We start from the raw sequence: 25,807 nt of genomic DNA, 5'->3' as shown, positions 1-25,807 counted from the left end.
TCCCAAAAAGTGAAAAATTTGATGTTGGAAAGAAGGAAACACTAGATTTAATACAGTGATTAAGCAATAACCAAGAAGACAAAAAATACCTTAAGAGTATTTCTTTTTTCATGAGCAAAATCAAGGCTTTATTCAGGAAAATTATTCTCAACTATAAATTAAATAAAGAATAAAACTACTTACCGTGTAGATATTTACATAAACACTTCTTAAAAAAAAAGAAGTTTGCTTTGTATGTGTAGTTAGCAACTGTGAGTAAAGTGTCATAGTTTCAGAACCCCATAGCATAGCAGATAGAACAGGCAGAGCATCTTTCACTGCTTCCACTGGCACTAAGAAGCTGCCTTATATTTAGGGATTTTTTTTTTCTTTGAAACATAAGGAAACCTCATAGAAAACAGCTGACACATGTACACTCCATCTTTCTGTCTGAGGGAGAAAGATAATTTTTCCAACTCCAGTCTGCTATGAAGCTTGGCATTTTCTTTCTTATAAGGAGTGGGAAAGAGGAGGAGTGGGACTTTACTCTGCAGCCATTAACAGCTAGGAGGAACAGAGGATGTCTTCGGCAGATCAGCATGCTTGCAGTAGCAACGTTGTACTCAAGAAATGTATTGTGTGCGCTCTTCCGCTCTCCTGTATAGTCGTACCACTTCTGCCAGCCTTTTGAGAAGGTTTCTGGTTGTAGATGTGAGCTGCTGGCTCAAATTGGAGCTAGCAGTGCTTTGCAGCTTTGAGATCAACCTCTATTCTTGCAGTGGCATTGGTGCGGCACCTTTCAGATCAAGTCTTTCCAGCGCTGTTTATTAACACATCTTGTAGCAGTACAACACAATGTTCAATTTGTCATTCAGACAAGCATGGAATACGAATGAGTCACTGCTGAATAGGAAACTTAATCAAATGCACAAGCCAGACAGGTTGTGGTTGATGTATAATATGGTTTTAACTGATAAAGCGGTACAAGCTGTCACTGTGTTCCTTACATGCCTCTGATCAGAGTACTTTGTGTTTGATCTTGCACTGGATCAGCAAACCCTGTTAGAGTTTAGTATACAGGAGAACTAAAGTAAATTTTAAAGGGTTTATCACATAGGAGGTTGTGAAGGAAGGATCATTTAAAAATTAGAGGGGCTGTGTTTTGTGTATAACAAGTGTGATATCACTTTGCCTTCCCCATCATCACAGCAAAAAGACAAGCATACATAGTGTGATGCTAAGCAAGGTACAAGCTTAAACTAGACATTACATTGTGGATTTAACTAAAGGCTCATTCAAGAGGTATTAGTAATCGTGTACTAAGTGGGAAAAAGCAAATCCAAAAAGCAACTCCTCTTCATCAGTTTAATAGAGCTGTCATAAATGCACACCTGGATCTGTGCCTGTGGAATTTTTTGAAGTGATTAAAATGTTAAAAAGATTAAAAGAGTGGTTCAATTTGCTATGGGGTGTTTACACTGTCTCTCTTGAGCAGCTCTATTCAAGTCTTGCTGCCACAGTGCCAACCTCCTTTTCCTGCTCTCCTCAAGCCTCCCAAAATGACTAGTGGATCTTTAAAGGTCAGTTGCTGTTCCTGGAACAGACCAGGCCACAGTACTGTCTGTGCCTTTGGCCACAAAATGGCAGTCATTGCCACACAGTAGCTCAAACATGAGGTTTGGGCTTGGCTTGCCATGTCCTTCTCCCAGTTATCTCCCTCATTCTCACCTAGAGCTTGTTACTTAAACTTCATATTTAACTGCCTTTGAAATGGACATACTCATCTTCTTTACAGGGTAAGCCAAATCTGAAGTTGGGGTGATGTGATGCTGAGAGCTAGGAAAAGAACTGAAGTTAGAATGCAGCCAAACAAGGTTGCTTCTAGAGAGTCTCTTAGGCCACCAAGAGGAGTCGCTCTCTGCTCTTGTGGGCAGAGCATCATACCTTCTCCTTCATAACTTTAGCAACCTCTATCTTAAAAAAATTAGAATCAGTGGGAACAAAAAGTCTATTAGAAGGTCATTATCAAATTTAATTTCTCTGATTATCTGAAAGTACAATAATTTCCATCGTCAATATATCCATGGTTAGATGTAGTAATTTGGGTTTGTGCCAACATTATCCCTTCAACAACTGTTCACCTTTCTTTCTGTCTGTTCTGCCCTATTTTATAAAAGGTAGTTTTAGTATCTCTCAGGTTTTATATTGGTATGCTCGGCTCTTTATTTCCTTCATAGGAGAAATACTCTGGGGTTTTTGACTCCTTTTAGCTTGTATAAGTTTGAATTAATCTTTCAGAAGTGTGTTAATCAAAATGATACAAACTGCTCCAGGTGAGAAATTACTAGTGCCTTATAGAACACCATTAAAACAACCCCTTTTCTCTTCTGGAAATCTTGAACTGAAATTTTTTTTTAAATGTCTTTTGTCTCTTTTCACAGCTATTCACAAACCACATTACTGGTTTGTGGCTATCCTGTGTGAAACAGCTCCAGATTCTCTTCATTGTCTTCAGAGTGTGAATTTCCAAAGTTATGGCAGAAGTTTTTATTGCTGCCTTACATACTATAATCTTAAACTCCTTGAACTACTTAAACTGTGCAAGAAGCCAGTCCTATTTTATATTTGCAAAGACTTCCAATTTCTGTCATCACACAAATGAAATTTGCTGTTCTTATATTTTGTGCCAGTCTTTTCATAAAGATATTAAATCGACTCATCCTTGATTAACTCCAGTAATAACATCCTACTAGCCCAGCAGTGCCTCTTTCAATGTAAGCCTGTTGTCTGCATTCCATTAGTCACTTCCCATTAAACTCACTTTATTTATTTCCATCAGCTTCGCTTGAATGACAAATTCTTCTGTTACAATCTTTCAGATGTTTACTGCAATACAGATAAATTACTTCAACCATATTTTCCTTGAAAAAAAAAAAAATCAGTTATTTTTAAAAGAAGGTACTTATCTGAGCTGAAATTAAAGTTCGCTTTGCCCATCCAATCTACAGCCTGGTAAATTAGCTTCTCCTCTCTTGAAATGCTTAGGAAAGAGTTCCAATTTCACTGACATTACAAACTCACAAAGTAAGGATAACTATTGTTTGCACTTCTTAGGTGAATTTATGAAATTTCATGACATGAAAAAGCTTACTGTTGGCCTGGCCTGCAGCTGTGCCTCCTCCTTTTATCTACTGAGTAGGAACTGTGTATGGAGTGAGTCACAGATGGCCTTACTTTCTTCCCTCCTCAAACAGGGGCAAGTGTGACAAAAGGTGGAGCAGTCAGAATAGAGGCAGTTAAAGATGCAAGCTCAGGAAAAAGAAATTACATTTTTCTCCAAAGTGGCATACAGTACTTTAGCTTTCCCTTCTCCTGCTGCAGTAAATAGGACTTCTGGCCTTTATGAATAGTGAGCCTCTTTTATTAACAGTGTTTATTTTTAACCATCTCTCTTTCCCAAATCCATTAAACACTCAAAGCTGAGCCATTCCATTTTTCAGCCAATTATGTAGATTACAGAGGTGTACCTGCAATAAACACAGGCAGTACAGCACCGAACTTTTTAGAACTCCCCCTCTGAAAATGTTTTTATGTTTCATTATTTGCTTGTTTAATTGTTTCCAGGTAGTATTAGAAACTGTATTCTTCAACACCCTACTTCACTGCAGAAAAAGTGTTTTGAAAAACTTTGCCATGAACTGTTTTAATTTTTGAAAGAAAGTTTATGTTCCTTGTTGAGATCAGCCATGCAGTTTACACATACCACTCTTTTTCTTCTCTCTCTGGTAAAACACAAAGCAGAAAGTGCTGGATTGTGCTACTAAAGCCATAGGAAAAGAAAAACTAGATGCTGACTTTGCCTGCTCCATTTTGATTCTGCTTTTTGGAAATTCTCCTTCTGACACCCAGTGTTACCCCAGAGTAACTGAGTCAATGAAGAAAATTCAGACTTTGCTCAGTATCAAACAGCAGTTACCAACTGCAGAAATGTGGCCTTTTTTGATTGGGATTAACAACATCTGTACAATGAGAACCTTGTAAATAGGTAGACTGTGCAATCAAATGCTTGGAAGGTAATTAGGCACTCCTTGTTCCCTTTGTTCCTACCTCAGTCCATTAACTTTCTGTCTTGGCATTCTCGGACAGTAGAAGTCCTGATCTAATTGAACTTTAATACAGAATGCTCTGATGCTGTTAAATGTGCCATATCCTTTCAATATGTTCTTTATAATATGTGATCTTACATTATGCGATAAGCAGCTTTCCATCCAGGCTACAATAACGTGGATTCAAACAACATGTGATCTGATGTTTTGATCAGCACTCCTTCCTGGGGTATTTAGGTCAAGTTAATCATGTAGCATACCTGAGTCTTTATGTATCTGTTGGTAATTTAAACTTTACCAAATCTGTCTTGACTTTCTTGAAGTCTTCATAGTAGGATGATACGCATATGAACAAGACAATAAAAATAATCTCAGGCATAGAAAGAATTATTTTCTGAACACGTGGGAAGGGGACCCTTGCCATGACTGGCATAATTTTGAAGATATTTTGGGTTTTGCATGCTTTCTCACACAGATTCAGATTTATATGGGAGACAGGATCAAAGGGACAAGGGGAAGGCAAGGTGACACTAAGGAAGCATCACCCCCTACTTGCTTTATTGGGGAGCATTTGACCTCAGCCAACAAGCCTGATCTCCCACACCTTCAAGTTGAGACTAAATCCATCCTTATGAGCATTTTTATTTCAACCTAGCAAACCATAGATTTTCTGGAGCTTCATAATCATAGCAGCCACACAGATGTTTTATAGCAACATGTCTAAGACAAAATTAATTACCTTAATGGAAGAGTTCTTGAAGCAAATTGTTTGAAGGCTCTAAGTTCTTCCATTTTTGGCTAGTGCTAAAATACAATACTTTCGCATCCCATTTAATTAGCACACTGAGACCATCAGATTTTAATTTGCATGATCACTCTTTTCAGTCATTCACTTATCTCAAAACCTGTTTTCCATATATTAGAGCTCTGACAGTTTCAGTCAAAAAGGAAAATGTGAAATCTATGTCTTTATCCTTCACTAAAAAATAGATTGGATTTTTGTGCTTAATTTGAAGTATCCCTTTCAAAATGTTTGCGGTAGGTCTCACCTCTCCCATAGGCATGTGATAGATACGTACCATTTCAAGTCAGATCCATAGAGACAGGGGAGAAAATCACTCGAAGGTGATGATGTCAAGTCAGTTGAGCAAATAGATTTTAACTGCTGATTGAGTGCAAAATTCAAAATACAATGTACTTTGTAGAAAATGAGTCCCTGTTGCCTGCATATTGGTGTATTAATTAAAGATTGATGTAATTGAATCTTAATGAATTATACCCTTGTGGATACCATATACAGAAATGATGTAGAAACTTCTGCATTTTAAATGATGTTTTTAGACAATGTGCATTGAACACGTGACAGGTATGGCCCACCTTTTATTTCCCCCTTCTCTAGAGCACAGTGCTTTAAATGGAGAGTCTTCCCCATAATTGATGAAGGGACTGTGCGGTCACACAGCCCATGCTATTGTGATCATTTGGTGTCTAGAAATACAGGGTCCCTTAAGAGTGTTAGGGAAATAGCATGTTCAGTGAAAAATACCTCTGCCGTTGTCAGTCAAAATCTGTACAAATTGTAAACCAGCCTTCAGGGAAGGCTGAGTGCCTGAGGGCAACCTCTGCTACAGTAATATGTTAGCGTATTCACTTGTCCATCCTCTTTTCTCAGGTTCACAAGAGGTGGCTCAGGTTCCTCCCCTTCTGAGGCTGGGCCAGCATGGCGGCACCCATCCTTCTTCCTCAGAGTCCTCAGAGCTGCTCTGCCACTTCAGCTCCTCTTGCTGCTCCTGATTGGGCTGGCTTGCCTGGTGCCAATGACCGAGGAGGACTACAGCTGTACTATGGCCAACAACTTTGCCCGCTCTTTCCACCCCATGCTGAAATACATGAATGGTCCACCTCCATTATGAAGGAGACCCGTGAGACAGCGGGTGACCTTACTGGAGTGTTAGCTGGGAGGCAGGATGGTTTTAAAGGGTGACAGGATTCAGTGTGGCAGCTTTACCTACCTGCTGTAGCCACCACTGTGTCCATATCATTCTCTGGTGGCACTCAGCTAGTAACACATCAGTATATCAGTATCAAACTGCACAGTGGTATTACCTGAGTAGTATCATTTCAATACTTGCATCCTGGGTACTAAGGAGGATGTGACGTGTGAGGAAAATGTCCTTCTGTCCAGCATTCTGGATCTTTTAGCCACTTTATATCCAGGTCATTGCCCTGTACTATGCATAGCCAAGGACTTAATACTGTAGATCCTTTCCTGCGTGCTGCTCTAAATGAGCCGTTAGCCAGTCTTTGTTAAATACCCTCTCAGTATCTACAGTATACAAAATAACCAATGCTAAATAAATTTTAGAGCATTTGTAACATACAATTTTAAAGGAACTTGTATGGCAATGTATTATTCCCTGTGGTTTCTGTTTCGGGCATGGTGTTCTAACTTTTGCTTTGGATGCACAAGGTGTAAATCTGAGAAGCACTTTTTTAAGGTTTAAAAAATGGATGTAATAAATAAGATCGTAAAAGGTTTTTTGAGGAAAAATACTGAATGTCAAGTTGAAAAACAAAGAACATATTTATGTATGTACAGTTTGCTAAGCCAAGTTTTGTTTGTATTAATTTCTTTGCATTTATTATAGATACCATAAAATATTTTGTCTACGTGCTTTTTAATGACAACTATGGAAACCTCTAAGTTTAGAATGAGATATATATGGTATAAAAAAATTAGAAGATGTACATATGCTGCACTTCTAAAACTGATTTCAAAATGCTGTAAAAAATTAACAGTATTAGGTACATGTTTGAATTAGAAGATCTGGAAAACCTGACAAATGGTAAAATACATGGGAAAATATCACTCTAGAAGTTGTGTTAATATTGAAAGCTGTTGGCATTTTGAATTAATGATTGGTCATTTCAGGGGTTTTTTTTCTCAAAATGCTTCTTGAGAAAAGTTCGTTCTCACCCGTGTGTTGTTTCTGTCTCTGTGTGTGTGTGTTTACATATGCACTCATGTGCAACCTGTGGCAATTGAGGTTGTACCAATCCCCACTGAAGCAGATCTTTTTGTGTGGGTGTACTGGAAACTTCTTAATATTCTTCATAGCAGCTTAATACCAAGATGGATGTTTATGCTTTACCAATAATTAGTCTAGTGGAGTATGCCCAAAACATAAGCATAAATAGCAGAAAACAAGAACAAACTCATAAATTTTCCAGAAATATTGCAGAAAACTTGCAGTCTGACCAGTGGCAGACACTCTGCCCAGCTTATCAGTCAGAACTCGACCAAAACAAGGTTTTTTTCAATTTTGAAAAAATACAGAGCATGGCTCTAAGTTACTGCTCTTTAATAAGTTTGGATTTTTTTAAGCCATGACACACAATGTGAATTTCTCCTGTGAGATGAATGTTTTTACTTAGAATATATCGGTCTACGTAACAGAAATAAAAAAGCCAGAAGAAAATACAAGCACATTAATTGCTGTTACGTAGCATTACTTTTCTGGGATGTCATCATTTGAGCTGGTAGGAGGGGAGGGTGGTCAGAGGTGGAGTACCACAAGCTGAACTCCAGCATTTGGAGGAGCCAAAATAACGCTTCCTTTCCAGATAAGTGTAATGTTAACATTTTCCTGAAAAGGATTTTGTATGTCAACAAAGTATGTTCAATGTCTGAGACTCAGACTTGGACTGACAGAAGTATTTATTCTTTTCAAGGCTTAGTTTCCTTCATTGGTATTCAGAAGTTATGCTAGGCTAGATTAGTATAATAATAATAATCACTGATTCTGAGTAGGCAAAGATAAGGAACACATTTTGGGGATACAAGGATGAGCTATTATTTGCAACAGGCCTGACATATTCCATAAAATTGATCCCTCTTCTCTTTTCTGATATCATTCTCTTTGGTGACATAATTTAGTCAATGGTAATCAGTGCACCTACGTGAATAATTTGGTAGTTACTCAGAACTGTTAGTACAGATCTCTGCATGCTTTAGACATCTTTTCATCAGACAGTCCCTGGTTTTGGTGGTTAATTTTTTGTTGAAAGATAATTTTGTTTTCTTTTAAAGGAAAACATTGTAAAGAGTAAAAAGACTAATTTAGTGAGAAATAAGGATCTAAGCCTGACTTTGTCTCCTATTTTCCAGCCGACTATTGATTTCATGGAAGTAGATGTTATCTAAAGGGTAGTAGATAGTTTGTGAGTATCAACCTATAGAAGAGCCAAGCTGATGAAAGAACCAGGCAAAAAAGTCACAGGTGAGACCTGTGTTCATTTCTTACAGTATTTAAAAACTGAGGGAGAGGCAGGGAGCTTTGGAAGGAGTTGGTTAGGAGGGAGACTGGAGTGCAAGGAAGGGAGTTCAGCTTGAATGATGTCAGAGACAATTAACAAAGTACTTTATCAAAAGTATACAGGGTAGCACCTGGCATGCTTTGAATTATAACCTGACATTTGAATTTTGTCAGCTATTTTGCCACTCTACAGCCCCTACTTCCCTTGGTTGTTTGAATGTCTTTCCCACTTCCCTGATATCTAGAGAAGAATGGCTTGTCTTCTGCAGAGGGAAAGAAGAATTTGTACTCCTCACTCAAGCTCCCAGGAAGAGTTCTGGAGAGTAATCACTAAAATGAAGCGGGGGGGGGAGGGAATGGTTCCACCTTGTTTATGGTGGTCATGCCATTTTTCTCTCACCTCTTGAAAAACTCAGTCTAGGGAGTATGAGAAAGTGATGAACTGCCAGAGGAGTGGACATTAAGCTGGTTAAACTGGCAGGGGAATACTGATGTGAAATCATAGAAACTTTTCATAATTAATTCCTTTATCTAAATAGAGTTAAGGCTAAGGGGGGAAAGAAATTATGATTAAAGGAAGTAAAGAATTTGGAAGGCCACATCAAGTGTCAGTAGCCCTTTCAAATTCAGTGCATTTTTGGCTGATGATTACCTGCAGGGCACACATGCATTGTCTCACCTCTGCCTTGATGATGAACCATAGGGCAGAATGTACCTGCTATGCCTAGTTTTCTTTCAGAGGTTTCAAAGCAAAGCTGCTTCTGTTCATATCCTCAAGCTCTGAGCTCTAGCCATAGAGCTAACTATAGTTTCAATGTATTGCCTGTTAATTTGAAAGAGAAGTTAGATATAGAGAACATTCTTTTGACCCTGAGTGATCTGCTTATACAGAGCAATCCTCCCAGTAAAGAGCGAACTCTACAATACCTGTGAATAAGGCAGTGACAGACCATGATAGATACACATTAGGAAAAAGTCGGACAGGAAAAATGCTTGTTTGTAAACCCTAAATTTCCTATACCTTCAAGGATAGGAATGTCATCCTGTAAGCTGATATCTTATGGGAATCGCAGGCAGTTTGTGTCAGCAGGTTACAAGTTCCCTTGAGTGCCACCTCTTACTTTCAGGACTTTCAATCTCAACTCTGGACAACATCAACATCTGACCAGTTAAAGTGATTTGAGCAACAGGCTCCTGAAAAAGGAATTTCCTGGTCCTGAACCAATTCCGTTATGACTTCAAATGTGATTTTGCAGAACTGCATCTTGACCCTAAAAACTGTCACAAAGAAGTCGAAAATAAATGGCCGGGCATTTCACAGGATCCTCTTAAAGCAAGCTCCGTCCCAAGAGCACTAGTGACTTGAAGGTCTAACTTGAGTTGCAGACCCCAATGTGACATCGCATTGATCACCACAACATGAACCAGGGTTTATGGGACAACTGCAGGGGGGTGGAAATCACACCCAGAAAGCTGTCAAGCATTGCAGCCAGTGGCACTAGCCAGCTTTGCAGTCTGGGCATCTTTCTCATCCTGATAATATCAAGTTGCTCTCTGCCTACCTCTGTCTTGTTGAGACACTATCACAGAGGGCTTGGGCATGGAAAAACTTTCTAAGAAATGCACAAGTTAGAGTCTGAGATGCCCCATCTCTGTGCTAAGCCTGCAACCCATCATGTACCCTCTTTCTGAAGCACTTCACCTACTTGGGCTCTACAAATATGAAGGACTGATTTCTGGTAATGTGCCTTGAGCCTTGGCTGCAAGGCATGAGGAAAGGCAATACAGGAGCTGCAGAACTCTGGGTCTGTGTGAAAGGCACGTGTTCAAGCATAGAGAAAGTGAGCTCTGTATCTTGGGGAACTCCAGTCATTACTGAGTTATATTTTTCCCCATTTTCTACTGTAGATGGATGTAGTAGCTGCTGTAGAGGTGTAATCATCCCCGCAGTTTGATGCATCTTGCAACTCTGAACCCTGCTTACTGGCCTGTAGTCACCGCATAACTAGTGGGTGTTTAAAGGCATAATGAAAAATAGTTGCTCAGTGACTCCAGACTGCGGCAATATCAAAGCACTATCTCATTATGCTTATAATGATAATAGTGCAAAATAATGAGCACTGTTTGCCCTGAACTTACTCTTCTGTTTGTGGAGTTTTGTTTGTGGACTGTGCTTTATAAAATCTGAAGGCAGACTAAAAAGTAATATTTAGAGATGTTAGAGTACAAATGATCTGAAGTTGACAGGAATACTGTGCCTTATTCCTCACAGTTGTGAGCATGATGATACCCATTGCCTATCCACCACCCTGTTCCAGCAGCGGTTTAACAGGTTCATTCCGCAGCAGATCCATAGTTTCTCGCCACTAGTTTGCCATCCTTCCGGCTCCACTGCAAATGCTGTGAACACCTGCAGTCTTGCTTTCTTCTTTCTTGGAACTTTCTCCTACAGCTGGTTATTGAACAAGGACAAAGCTGCTGGGATTGTCTTATGAACAGTCATCCCTGGCCTTCAGTGTCTTGTGCTATTTGTGGTTGAGAAATATGTTTACAACTGACAGTATCTCTCAACATGCTCATCGTCATGTGCATCTGAGTGCATTAATGTGTGTGTCCAAAGGCATAACAGAAACTGGTTGCTCACAGTCTTCAAACTACAGATGCTATCAGGATTTAGCAAATGTAGAATTCTAGGAAATAAGAACAGAGTCAAGGGGAAGAAGTGCAGATTTTTAAGCAAAAGGAGAGCATTGATCTCACTTACTTGCACTTCCTGTATTTTATTTGGTGTTCAGAGCAATAGATTGTGGAAAGAGCAGGAAATGCTATAGCGAGGTTTGTGTTTAAGCTGGCTGGTCTGGCTATAAAATTGTTCAACTGTTGGAGCAGTCAGTTGCAGAATTCATCTAAACCAGTCTTTGCCTAAATTGAGGGGTGGGGAGTTGGAAGGAGGGGGTCATTTGTCTTTTGAATGTGGGGGAAGAATGTGTGTCTTATATTCACAGAGTTCCCTACACAAGGGAACTAGTCTAGGTACTGGCTGTCTCTTTTTAACTTTGGCAGCAATATTGTGAAATGCACTATAGAGAATTGAATTCTATTGTTGTTGCACTATTTGGCCATAACTAAACTTAGAGGGACATAGATGTGAAACCAATATTTGGGAGAAGTTATGCTTGTTTTAATAATATTAAGAACATTGGAAAAATCTAATTATATTCCACGGTAAAAAAATAGATAGGAATTATTTAGAGAATTAATTTGTCTTTCCAAAAAGCAGTAGATAAAAATCTGTGCAACAAGATAAAGGGAAATTAATAACTGCAAGCTAAAGCACTGAAGACTTGTCATAGCCTGGTTAAATGATAGAAATCTGAATTATAGTAAATGATTGCTCTAAAAGCAGACAGGAACTGAAAGCTGTGAATTCTATTGTTCGGTGCCACTTAATACATCATTCATAAAATGAACTGGTCAAAACTGCTTGGTTCAGTAAAAATCTATTTAAAGACCTGAGATGTAGCAAATGGATTTGACCACAATGAGGTCTGAATAAAAGAATGGTGCATTCAATTTTTGGAAGAGAGAGGAAGCTTTACGAAAGTATTGTCCATTTCTTGTATCAGAAGTGGCCTTGGGGGAGGAGCGGTGAGCCACTGAGCTCTTCTGTGTCAGGGATGATGCAGATGCGGATGTAGTTTGCACAGAGGTTACTCAGGTCAGGCTCTTTGCATTTTCAGGCACGTTGTAATTCCTGGGAGATTGCTATTATTGATATTGTAATTGTAAGTTTTTTTCATTCCATTGTTTTTAGAAAGGACGTTTTACAAAACACCTGGAAGAAAAGTTACCAGAGTCCACTTTTTTATGTAAGTACATGCTCACAAGCCTAACCAAGAAGTGGGACATTCATGTCTGTAGTGTTCTCTTTATAAATAATTCAAACATTGTCTGAGAGGCTCTCCTGACCATTAAGCTGCAGGTTAAAACACATGGTTGAAATTTTGACTCCTTTGCTAAACTTGAAGCATTGTGCAGCCAGGTGTGCAGAGTGCAGGGGCAAAGGAGAAAAAAAGTACTGGAAGAAGGCATAATGCTGTAGCATTTCGGTTGAGATAGATATGAAGACGACATTTTGGAGCTGAAGTTTCTTCTCCTATTTTTGGATTTAACATAAGCAAAAAATACAAATGCCTAAACTTTTAAACTTTTATGTGACCTACTGTGTCTCTCACTGCAAACTGGGTAGCACTTTTTGCTTGCCTCTATGTTGTAACACACTTGTTTCACCTTTCCATGGACAGCACAGGTTCTCAAGAAATGAGTGGAAAATAAAAAGATATCTGACAAGAATCAAATATTTCTGCCTTAGAAAGGAGCATTCAGTCTTTGTGCATAGAGGAGCTAAATATCTTACAGTCCCAAGCATGTCAGCAAAATCTGGCTTAAAAAAAAATCCTGAAAGCACAACCTTTTCTCACATGCACATTTTTCAGCTGTTTAAACTGGTAACATACTGGAGTGGTGCGCAAATGTGTAGGAATGGAAAACAACAGGAGATAAATTTTATATTGCCTGTATGCCTGCAGAAATAAAGACTTTAGCAGAGTGACACCTAAATACTGCAACACAGATCTTACAGGGACATGAGAGCTAGTTAGCCTTGCTCCTGCTGAGATAAGTGCCAAAAGCTATTATTTTCATGGTCAATTTTCCTGAAGACTTCATGAACGTTTTTACACTTGAGTCTCTGTGTCTGTAGAATGCCATGGTGAATGGTAGTAATTGGAGCCTGACTGGGCATAAGAAAAGCCATGTATGCAGCGCCCTTCCGTGGGCATTCTTTCTCTGGGAACACACTGATGAGTGTTATTTTACATGTTTGGATTTTCCTCTCCACTTCATGGGAGACAAGCAGCGTAATGCAGAGAAAAAGGATGTAAGACTTTTCCAGCCTAAGAAACAGCTGCTTCCTGGAGCTTTTAATGTGGCAGTATGTGGATGAAAAAGCAAAATCTATCGTTTAATTTTGAAGAATAAGCATGGCTACAAGGCATTTAAAGAAGGTGGGTTCCCCACTGACTGAAAACACCAAGTTGCAGCTCATGAAGAAGCTGTTGTCATTACATAACAAGGGGATTGCCTTAATTAACAGAAAAGTAAAAGCAGTCATATGTTGTTCAACAATGCCTTAACTATGTCATAACTTTCTAATTAGTTAAATAGAATAAAATATGCTGGAAAAAGACATGCATCGCTTACATGTTAGGAAAGAGAGAAAGCGGGGTTGTGGGGGGGAGTCCAATGCATACAGCTATGTGCATGTACCTGGGCTCTCTCAAGGGAGTAGGCAGCTGCTCTGCAATGTGCTGTGTATGCAGTGAGGGAAGCAAGAGTGATAGGCACAGTAAAGGTGAGCCAGGAGTTTCAACTGGAAGTGCTCTGCAGTGAAATAGAAAGATATATCCTTGCTGTATGATTTCTTGGATTGTATCAGCCAACACACATAAGAAATCAGGAATCAAGCTGGAGTCCTAGCTGGCTCCTGGCTGTGGAAATGTGCCCAGTGCCTGAGTGCAGAGGCCCTTTTCCTGGTGGGTTCCTCCTCTGGGGGTCTGAGCAAGGTGACACCTTCTCCCATCACAGAAGACACATAATGGGAGGGAATGAAGAAGAGGAGACAGACTCCTTTCAGTTGTGCCTGCTGATAAGGCAAGAGGCAATGGGCACAAATTAAACCACATGAAATTCCATCTGAGCACAGGAAAACATTTTTCAATGTGAGGATGGTCAAACCCTGGAACAGGTTGCCCAGAGAGGTAGTAGAGTCTCCTTGTGTGGCTATTCAAAACTCGGCTGGACACGGCCCTGAGCAATGTGTTGTAGGTGTCCCAGGTCTGACCCAGGAATTGGACTAGACAATCTCCAGAGGTGCCTTTCCCAGCTCAGCTGTACTGTGCTACTGTGTGGTCACGTTGTGCTCCAGAAAGAGATGGGCAAAAGATTGCCTATTCTCAGGTATTGTGGCAATCCTTTGCCCATTAAAATTGTCACAATTCTTGCAGATATAAGTATGTTCAGACTTTAGCTGTTTGGTTTTTAATTTAAGAGTGTCAGGCCTTTGATTTTGCAGGATTACTCTGCTGTCTATCTGCTTTTTTGGATTAACTCTGTGAGTTAGTATCATGTAGCAGCTGTCATCTTAAGCCAGTTCTCCATGAACCATAAGAGCATTTGACCTCAGTGCTTATTTGGTCCTGTGGATAACAAATTGTATAAAGCCATTGAATGTTGTCAGATTTTGAGTCAGCATTGAAAACGATATATTATTTTAAGCACATATACATGTGCAGTTAGTTCCCACATGACATCCTTGTCTCTAAATTGGAGACACATGGATTCAATGGATGGACCACTCCAAGGCTAAGGAACTCAAAGAGTTGCAGTCAACAGCTCAATGTCCAAGTGGAGAGCAGTGACAAGTGGCGTTCCTCAGGGGCTGGTGTTGGGGCCAGCGCTGTTTAACATCTTTGTTGGTGACATGGACAGTGGGACTAGGTGCACCCTCAGCAAATTCACCGATGACACCAAATCTGTGGTGCGGTCGACACACTGGAGGGAAGGGATGCCACCCAGAGGGACCTTGGCAAGCTTGAGAGGTGAGCCCATGCAAACCTCATGAAGTTCAACAATGCCAAGTGCAAGATCCTGCACATGGGTTGGGGCAATCCCATGCACAAACACAGGCTGGGCAATGACTGGATTGAGAGCAGCCCTGCAGAGGACTTGGAGGTATTAGTGGATGAAAAACTGAATATAACCCAGCAATGTGCTCCTGCAGCTCAGAAAGCCAACCACATCCTGGACTGCATCAAGAGGAGTGTGACCAGCAGGTCAAGAGAGATGATTCTCTCCTTATACACCTCTCGTGAAACCCCACCTGCAGTATTGTGTTCAGCTCTGGGGCGTCCAGCATAAGAAGGACATGGACCTGTTGGAGCGAGTCCAGAGGAGTCCACAAGGATGATCGGGGCTGGCGCACCTCCCCTATGAGGACAGGCTGAGAGAGTTGGGGTTGTTCAGCCTGGAGAAGAGAAGGCTCTGGGGAGACCTTATAGTGGCTTCCAGTACTTAAAGGGGCTATAGGAAAGATGGGGAGGGACTCTTTATCAGGGAGTGTAGTGACAGAATGAGGAGTAACGAATTTAAACTGAAAGAGGGTAGATTTAGATTAGATATTAGGAAGAAATTCTTTGCTGTGAGGGCGGTGAGACACCGGAACAGGTTGCCCAGAGAGGTGGTAAATGCCCCATCCCTGAAAACATTCAAGGTTAGGTTGGACAGGGCTCTGAGGAACCTGGTCTAGTAGAAGGTGTCCCTGCCTGTGACAGGGGGATTGGAACTAGATGATCTTTAAAGTCACTTCCAACACAAACCACTCCATGATTCTATGATTCTATGATTCTTATTACTGTGGTTCAACATTCATGGCCAAAGTAGCAACTCTCAGTCAAGCTCTTTGTCATGAAAGCATGCTGCAAAACAGTAATATGATTTGGAACCATTGCTCAGTTCTACTCTGCACTTACAAATCCCAACAGTCCCTAAATTTCTTTTGGAGTCTGAATAAGCTATTTGCTTTCATGTTTGACAAGACATAGGGTGAGGTTTCACATGGATAAAGTATATTGCCTGGCTTGTCTTAATCATTGAGATGATAGTTAGAATTAAGGTAATAATCTTACTATTTTTTCCTTATCAGTTATGTACAGTGAAACATCACCAAAAAAAAAAAAAAAAAAAAAAAGCGCTTTTACATATCAGGCACCTCAATACGAGAGAGATATCGAGGTGCTGGAGTGAGTGCAGAGGAGGGCAACGAAGCTGGAGAAGGGCCTGGAGAATAAATCCTATGAGGAGCAATTGAAGGAGCTGGGACTGTTCAGTTTGAGGAGGAAAAGGCTAAGGGGAGACCTCATCACTCTTGTGGTGGTTTGACCTTGGCTAAATGCCAGGTACCCACCAAGTCACTCTATCACTTCCCCCCCCTTCCCCTTTTTTTCTCAACAGGGCAAAGAGGGGAAAGAAAATAAGACAGGAAAAAAAACAACCCTTGTGGGTAAAACAACAGCAGTTTTAATATAAGCAAAGTGAAGCAAAGGTCCGCGCACGGAAGCAAAAAAAAGAAAACAGATTTATTCTCTACTTCCCATTAACAGGCAATGTCGGGCCTTCTCAGGAAGCAGGGCTCCAATACGCGTAGTGGTTGCCTCGGAGGACCAAGGGTGACCCCACCCCCTTCCTCCTTTCTCCCAGCTTTATACTGATCAGACGTCATATGGTATGGAATATCCCTTTGGTCAGTTCGGGTCAGCTGTCCTGGTTGTGTCCCCTCCCAAGATCTTGCCCACCCCGTCCCACTGTGGGGGGGGAAAATGTCAGAAAGAGCCTTGGTGCTGTGTAAGCACTACTCAGCAGTAGCCACACCAGTGTGCTATCGACACCCTGCCAGCTCCTAACATAAAACACAGCACCATGAGGGCTGCTACAGGGGAAAACCAATTCCGGCTCAGCCAGACCCAGTACAACTCTCTACACCTACCTGAAAGGACATTGTAGAGAGGTTGGTGCTGGTCTCTTCTCACAGTTAATTAGCAATAGAACAAGAGGGAATGGCTTTAAACTCCAACAGGGGAGGTTTAGACTGGACATTAGGAAAAAATTTTTCACAGAAAGAGTGGTCAGACAGTGGAATAGGCTGCCCAGGGAGGTGGTGGAGTCACCATCCCTGGATGTGTTTAAGGGTTGTTTGGATGAGATGTTAGGGAATACGGTGGAGGGGAGAACTTTGTAGAGTAGGGCTGATGGTTGGACTCGATGATCCCAAGGGTCTTTTCCAACCTGAATGATTCTGTGATTCTGTGATATATATTCATGTAGGAAAAGAGAAGAACCTATGAGCCAATAGTCCCACATAGAACCAGCACAGCATGGAAAAAAGATTAAAAAAATCAATATAGGGACTACCACTATTACTGATCTAGATCTACAAGTATTGAAATATGTATGTAAATGCTGTAGATTACTGGTTCGACTCTTTGCAAAGACCAAATATAATTTTGAGAGTATTTTACAGGATAGGGTTAAGTTCAAAGTGGTTTTATATCAATAAAAATATCTTTCATTTCTTTTCATCCCCTTCCTGACAGCTTAGTCAAGATAACTTTTCTCCCTGAGGACTAGCTTTCACTTGGGAATGAAGTGCTATTTATTTGATATTAGCTAACTCATGGTAAGTGGCAGTCAGCTACAGAAGTCTAAATTCACACAATCTCTTCCACCATAATCTGTTTCACAAGGCAAAATAAGGAACATAAAGCATATAAAATACTAAGCACATTAAAGCATATGAAGTACTAAGTACTTAGGTGAATTCCCTGATGTCATTAGGAATACTAGAGACTAGACCTAACACATTGTCAACTCCAGATATGGTCACTCTCTGATGCTTTTTGGGAAAGGTGAAGAAACCAATTAAGAAACAGTTTTCACTTAGATACACAGAAACAGACACATTCTGTTTCTGTAAAAAATAGTGTACCATTTCAGAGGCTTCTGGAAAACAATAAGCAGAGAAGCGTATTTTTAAAACTATGCATAACTAATGAAACAAAGTGCTCTGGTTAATTCTTTATTTTCAACATCAAATACATTGATAAAAATCTTGCACCAATCAGATAGCCTACTGGATTTTTCATTTAGACTTTTTTAGAACATTTTTAGGTGCAAAACAAAGGAAAAAAAAAAAAAAAAAAGCTCACCAAAACAAAGACATCAGTAATTTTATATGCATCAGTGAAAGAACAGAATACTTCAACCAATGCATCATGGCAGCTAAGCCTATACCAAAGAAAGGACTTTCCATTGACAGACTACATAGTGCACACAAAAGCATTAGTTTTATAGTATATACAATAAGGTGATACATAAAGTGGCTTGTTAATGTGAGTCTCGTGACCAGCAGTCTATCCTTTCATTTTCCGATGGACACTTTCTGAAGAAACATTCTAATTATAGGCACACAGGAGTACAAAGCATACTAATTTGCAAGATGGCAGCATATACATTTTTTTAAACTTTTTGTTTGTTTCTTTAGGCACATTTGAATGCAAAATATTTTTTTTAGATTTTTTTTTTAACACAGTGCAAAACTGAATACCCTTATGGGCAACAATCACTTTGAAAAGAACTTTCATTCAAAAGACAAAAGGGAACTGTGAGTAGAAAGGGTAGGACATTAATATTAGGGAAATAGTAATTTAAAATTCTCAGATCAATTTGAGATTATGCTATAGCTGCAGGTGACAGCAAAGACTGGTTTGTATTATGATACCATTGTTAACATGACCCTTCTTTTACATGTGTTGAATTTCTATCTGTAAAGCTATATTACGGTTGTAGATAGCATTGAAAATAGCCATCTCTTTATTCCAAGTAAGAAATGCACTTATAAATTCAGCTGAGAATACCTTATATACAAAATCCCATTACCTTTAGGTTGAGTTGCATTTTAATTTTAACGCAGGATACTATATACACAAGAGAGGCATACTGTGTTCCTACCAAAGCCTGTGATAAGACTAAGGCCCTACTGAGCCAGAATTTTTACTTTGCTGATAGTTTGTTTAATTTTAAACATTTGGCACAACTCTTAACAAATCAGTTGGCATCAACTGGCATAGATGGAGGCTCCAATACAAGCCCTGGCTTGGATGAAGGAGGTGATTTGGGTTTTGTTTTGTTTTCTTTTTTTTTTCCTCAATTTAAAGTCCAGTGATATGCTGACAGTCCTTGCAATATCCTTGGGAGCTCAGTTCAGATTATTTCTTTAATCATATTTTAAAATTATTAAACCCCTTAGTGTACAAAAGGAGAAAAATCATCAAGAGATACCACTGAAACATAATAGTAAATTTACCATAAACACACACCAAGAAACTCTCATTAAATTATTTTACCCCAGTACAAATCCTACTGCCCCAACTGGGAGTTTTACCTGAGACAAAGTCTGCAACGTCGAGACATGGCTCGAACCACTACAAACCAGAGTAGCTTTCACATGTTGGAAACTCAGACATCACTAAGTGCTACACATCACCCTATCCCCTCTCCTGCCTCCCTAGCCTTTTGTAATAATTCAGTAACAACCACATTCTCAAGCAAAGTCAGTTCATCTGGTCTATTTCTGTTTGGCTTGTGCTGGTATTACATTGCCTATGTTTCTAGGGGGTTTTTTGTTTTGTTTTGTTTTTTAAAAAAATCATGTATAAACATTATAAAATAATTATTTCATTAGCTGTCCAGAGACATTACTATGAATGTTTTGGTAAAAGCATAATTAGCTGCCTTAAATAGTTTTCTTTCAATTCTTTTTTTTTTTACATGCTATATATTTTTATTTAATATCCAGCACCAGATATTCAGGTAGTACTGGTTTGTCAGCTGCAAGTATAAAGTATATATGTATATATATATACACACACACATAAAATAGCATCCTGTGAAATAACAATTACCAAATGTCAGGCACAATTGTTTGCATACATGAGAGCATAATTCAGAATTACATATGAAAAAAGATACCATTTTTGTATCATAGACTTTGTTTAATCAATTGAATAGCTACATTCAGCTGTCTGATATGTGGACAATCATCTTTATAGATAACTATGGGAAGGTTACTATATTCATTAAGGTGCTGCTTCAGTTAAAATCTCATGAACAAGTTAATGACACAGATCCTGAAACTGCCTGAAGGTAAATTAATGTATTACTGGGAATCACTGTTTTTCTTTCTTGGGTGCCTTTCACTGTTGTCACCACAAACATGGGAGGACTGGTTAAATCTAAACTACTTCCTTGCAAGGGCTGAGCCTAGGAAAGCATTCATAATTAAGATTGTGAGCTGACTGATTGTTCCTTATGTTCCAAGACACATTATGATACCCTTCTGTCTGCTGCATACCACTTCAAATCATGCTTATCCAGCTTCACTGGGAGAATCTGTAGAGTGTAGTGGTGCTTGCCCTATATAAGTACCATCAGAATCTGACCCTCTCTTATGAATTGCTCTCCACTAACTACATTTTTTTTCCTCTAGGCCTAATTTACACTTGAATCAATGTAATGAACTGTTCTGAGATGTAGGAAGCGAGGCATTCATTTAAACCAATTTGCCTTGAAGCTTAGGAGCTTGATCCATGTGTTCTGTCATAGAGAACTCCAAGTTGCACATACAGTATTTAAAGAGCCACTCTAATTCACACTGGGCTACAAGTGAATGATGGTGGTGTAAGCACGTAAGTGTAACTACAGGGATTCCTGTGCTCCATTCAGATCTTAGCCTGCACTCATTTCAGGGCATTCATGATTTTTCTAACACATTTGAAAACCAGCTACTAACCACAACAAAACGTGCATTTTCTTTCAAAGCATTTAAGAGCCCTCCAAAAGCCCTTAGGTACCAAATTTGCACACACACACGCACACACACATACTCTCTTACTGAATACACAAAAAGACAAATCCTTCAGCACATTCAGGAAAAAAATGACACTATAATATGCATCAGTAAAAGGCCTATTAACTTACAGTGACTGCTTCACATGTGTAGGCTTGCACAGTTTTTGAGGACTCTTCTTACACATAGGTAGCATCTAGCTTTAGACTTTTAAACTGCGCACATCCTCGGATATGTACATGAAACTGTTATAGACATCATTATGTACATTCACTAAAGAATCAAATCCTTGACTTGGAGCACAAACTCGTCCTATGCCTTGCTGCCTTCACAATTGCTATGTAACTCGATCTCACTGCACACAGATTCTGCTTGTGTAACAGGGAGCATAATTAGACATAGGCACTCCTGTATGGCATTAGTTGCACTATTTCCTACATTTAGTTACTACAGGATATTCCAATCAACATAATCTAACATAAAGGTTTCACTATAGCAGTAAAAGAAGCATTCCTGAACCCTTCTCTAGCACTGTGGCCAGCTGCTGTGGAGCAGCCTACGCATGTGCTATGAAACATCCTTACTGGCAGGGTGGTCACTTCCAACCAGCTATTGGAATAGTCCCTGGTCCATGCTAACTCCCAAACTGTGCCTGTAAACCAGAAGTGCAGATAGGACAGCCAAAGTTTATCATTAGATTAATAAAATATCCCTAGCATATGTAATAATCGCATTCTAGTACCCAGCAACGCTCCCCGACACATTTAATTTTCTAGCATAGATGCAGTCAAAGAGCAGCACTGACTCCTACTTTGAATAGCACATAGTATGGATTTCTTCAGTCTCTCTCCTTCATGTCTTGCTGAAGCTCTTGATATATTTACAATTGGACTGAAAAATGTGACTAACCCTTAATGAAAAACAGTTACACGCACGCATGGAGAAAGCCAGATTTATCTTCCTGGGCATGCAGTCCCAGAGTCTTCACCATGTCTGAGGCTCACTGCCCAGTTCCGGTGTCACAGGTGAGCTGGCTCTTAACAGTGATTTCTGAGCATGCCCCAACAAGAGCCAAAGCAAGCCAAGGCAATGCAAAGCCTACTGCTCTGGCGGTGATGCCAGCCCTCCCAGACACAGCTAGGCCACACTCTACTGAATGGGATGGGACCATCCCACCCTGCACTGCCAGTCTTTCACTAGCATCCTCACCCCTTGGTTGGTAGCAGAACAAAGCAAACCATGGGGGAGGTTTTTTAATAAAATAGTGATGGATAATGTATGTATGTGAAGATTTTTATTTTTTTTTAAGACCTGATGATTTTTGTAATCATCTGGTCTGATTTAAGCGTAATTATCTATGTTATCACTGTTTGTCGTGTTGCCCTTGATTTACACACTGCCAAGCTACAGAACAATTTAGCTTTGTAGGATCAGACAAGATAGGATGCACACAACGCACAGCTAGAGGATATGGTAAGAGGATCTAAAAGTTTGGTCTGTATGATCTTGATAGGGATGTAAGCCAGCAAGGTAAAACAGTATTATTCTCAGACAGGGATTCCTTTCTACTGTAGGAAGAAAGGTGGGAATCTACCTAAACTAACAAGGTAGTCACTAGCAGTGCAGTTTCACTAGGGCACACTAAGTTGCCAATCAGCTTTCCATTTACCCCTCAAAAATAGTCATCCAGAATCTCTACCGAACTGCTTCAAAGTTTCAAACAAGGATTAAGCAAGCTCAGAATTTGGGGTGGTATCAACAAAGGCTACCACTCATGAAGATGCCAGTACACATGGGTGATATGGCCTATGAATTTATAGGAAAGTGACTTACTCAACATACATGCAAAATTAAATAAAAACCTGCAAATTTTAAATCAAGTCAGCCTGACAATCCTTGCTGGCTGTCCACAGCAATAAAATGTCTTCCATTTAGGATAAGCAATCAATTTAGGCAAGCGCTTGACAAACACTCAAATGGAAAATGCAGGTGACTTGTCACTGGAGTGTTTACTTAGGTGGGACTATAGACGAAAGAAAGCGTGAACTAGGTAGTACGCTGCTGGGTTTCTCATACCATTATATCTGCTGACTTTTGTTTATATTGTATTCTGCATATTGTCCTCTTCTTTGCTGTTTATATAAAAAGGCTGCAAGGAATGAGATGAAGCTGATGCAGTTGTCAGCTGGCTCCGGTTCTCCTCTTCCATCGGTGCAGCACTCCTGGCTGCTGGGGCATGCAGTCGGTGAGCGTCCAGCATCTCCAGCAAGAGATCATAGAGTGGGACCACGTTTTTACACTTCATATTGTACAGGTGCTCCATTCCTTTGTTGCTGCGGTTGTAACGAAACAATGGTTACTTTCCAAATATGCTATGGAAAAAAAAAGCTATCAGCTCATAATATTTGTTAGGTTCATATAAATTCTACCTTGTACAAAAAAACTTAATGGTGTAGTTGCTGTACACCCCTTCTACAGTTAGCAGAAGGCATCCTCAAAGAACACTTCAGACTGCCAATGAGCAAGTTGCTTTCTAAAGGTGGCTCTTTTGCTCTCCTTTGCCTAAAAGGTAGCCTAGAGCACACGGACTCCGAATTTACACACTCTAAGTCGATGGGATGAATCTTGGTTTGCCCATAATAAAACCTAAAATATCAGATTTTTTTTTCAAGAAAACAACCTCAGCCAATTTGTTAGCAAATGCTCACTCTTATCCAGTCACAAAACTATGGAAACAATAATTAACTTCACTGTGCATCTGGAACTTCCTTAATTGTACAAATTCTTCTTAAGGAAAAAATTAAATAAATAAGGGATGATTAACATGAAGACAAAGAAACTCCACAAAAAGACACAAGTAAAAAAACCACATGCACAGACCCCTTGACTTTTTTCTGAAGACCTGTATATCAGTCCAGGAGGTAAAATCTGCATGTTTCAGCTTTAGTAGCTATGATGTGGTGCTTGCTCTAATTTTCATTTTATTAACCAAAATAATGAAAATTAAAATCTGTGTAACAAATCTCTTGTCCCTTCATAAAAATAAAATCTATACTGTATCTTTTTATAGACTCGTCATGTTGTTAACACTCCAGCCATTGAGCAGCTACCTTAAGAGGTAATTATGTCTGGGAGAATCATTGCTGGGACTACTAACAGAGTGCCTCAGACACCTCACCTCTAATTAGCAAAGGGCACGGTCCTCTCAATTGGGATTCAATAGATCTGCATTTATTCTCACCCATAAAATACACATAATGATCCTAATCTCTTTTCTAAAGTGACTTGCAATCAAGCCACTTGTGAAAAGTGGCTACATAAAAGTGTTAGTTTTATTAAATATTATCTTATAGGAGACTAAAGCTTGCAGAATTAGGTTACTGCTACATTAGCATTCTACTTGATAGTTTTCAAACAGAATACAAGATGCACATAACATTAAAAGTAGATACTGCTTACAGCACTATCAAAACATGAAGCAAAGGAAAAGAGAACTAGAAAAAACAAATGGGGAAAACATTTACTCCTTTCGCACCATAATCTAATGTACTATTTTGCACACGTGTTCCATATATCTTTATTGAAAGTAGACATATATAATTTTTTTTGTAGCAGCTCTCTATACAGTTTGCCCTCCCACCAGTGAAGGAAAAATGTGCATGCACATTGTGAAACCTCCCTTGCATGGACCAGCGCAGAAGGGCTGACTGAGTGCTTGCTCTCACCTCATGTGTCTGATGTGAGAGAGGATGAGGAGGAGCTGAGCCAGTCGTCTGTGTTGCTGCTGCAGAGAAAGACCTGATTTAGCCATTAAGTGTATCAGAGTGTCTGTGATTTTGTCCAGAATACGGTGAATATAGTCTCTCTCTTCCAGAGATTTCAAGGTGCTGGAAAGAAAAGTGTACACACCTGGAGTAGGAAGGAGAAAGAAAACAAACAAACGGCAGACAAAAATTACTTTGATGGAGTCAGACTTGCCCAAGGTACACCTTGTGTCTTGCCTCTTCAGCTGTGTTGAACCATGGGAGCTGATAGTGTGTGAACCTTCTTGCTTGCCAGACAGGTCACTGGTTTGAATATCCCTGGAGCTTGGATTTGATCACTGTAGGCAAAGCAGCAGGAGGAAGACAATGCCTCTTCCCCATATGGGTCCATCCAAGTTCTGAGCCAGGTGGTGGACAACACCTGCAGCCTGCAGCTAGACCCACCTGTGGGCTGCACTATTCTCTCAGTCACTTGGCTTCAAAACCTTGAGGAGATGCCTTGAGAGTTCTGCAATACTTACTGACTTTCAGCAGTTTTTGCCATTTTGTCTGCTGCATAATGTTTGATTTTTGGTGATTTGCTAGTCAATCTAAAACTGAATGATATGCTACCACAAAACATGTAAACAAAATCAGTGTTTGTTTATGCACACTTGCCTCAACAAAACCCTCCCAACCAAGCAAGAGCCTTGAAGGGTGTGTTCCTTCTCCTGCAAACCCAACTCTCCTTTAAAAACTATGACCAAAGCAACCTGTGTAAATTTAGCCATATGACATATTGCTTACTGATGAAAGTCAGCAGCCTGAAGATTTTGATCAGAAGGAAATTTTTCCAGAAATCAAGACACCTTCAAACCCCCCCTCCAACAGCCCCTCTACATCTCCTATAAAGCACTGTAACCCAGCCATACGAGCTTTTGCCAGTAGTAATTCTGGAGTACATGAAGCAAATCAGCTTTCTAAATTGGAAATTCTGAACTATTTTGCATTTTTTTATCTTGAATTTGCTTTGGACAGCAACACACAGTCAATGTGAATCAGGTCACAACAGCAGTGTGCTTCCAAAAGGCAGCTGTTGCATTCGGCACCAATTTTTTTAATCTTCTGGATTAAGCCATTAAC

The 25,807-nt window shown here is 39.8% G+C and overlaps 2 protein-coding genes across 18 annotated transcripts in view; one reads left to right on the top strand and one right to left on the bottom strand.

Annotated features, from left to right (window-relative positions):
* Positions 1–7,574, top strand: part of SYNE1 (spectrin repeat containing nuclear envelope protein 1) — a 322,087-nt gene extending 314,513 nt beyond the window's left edge. For 16 of the 17 annotated variants that reach the window (XM_074818773.1, XM_074818787.1, XM_074818786.1 and 13 more), the window contains one exon: positions 5,758–7,574. In XM_074818773.1, coding sequence (XP_074674874.1) covers positions 5,758–5,998 — 241 coding nt within the window. In that variant the 3' untranslated portion in view covers positions 5,999–7,574. The remainder of the gene's footprint in view (positions 1–5,757) is intronic. The other variant, XM_074818788.1, reaches the window with a different exon arrangement.
* Positions 7,575–20,859: 13,285 nt separating this feature from the next.
* ESR1 (estrogen receptor 1) overlaps positions 20,860–25,807 on the bottom strand; it is a 159,558-nt gene continuing 154,610 nt past the window's right edge. Inside the window, 3 exon segments of the mRNA XM_074818769.1 lie at positions 20,860–23,040; positions 23,043–23,254; positions 24,647–24,830. Coding sequence (XP_074674870.1) covers positions 23,000–23,040; positions 23,043–23,254; positions 24,647–24,830 — 437 coding nt within the window. The 3' untranslated portion in view covers positions 20,860–22,999.

Source organism: Strix aluco, chromosome 3 (assembly GCF_031877795.1).
Source record: "Strix aluco isolate bStrAlu1 chromosome 3, bStrAlu1.hap1, whole genome shotgun sequence".
Classification (NCBI taxonomy): Eukaryota; Metazoa; Chordata; class Aves; order Strigiformes; family Strigidae; genus Strix; species Strix aluco.
The sequence above is the reverse complement of the archived record's forward strand: the minus strand, read 5'-3'. Positions and strand labels throughout refer to the sequence as shown.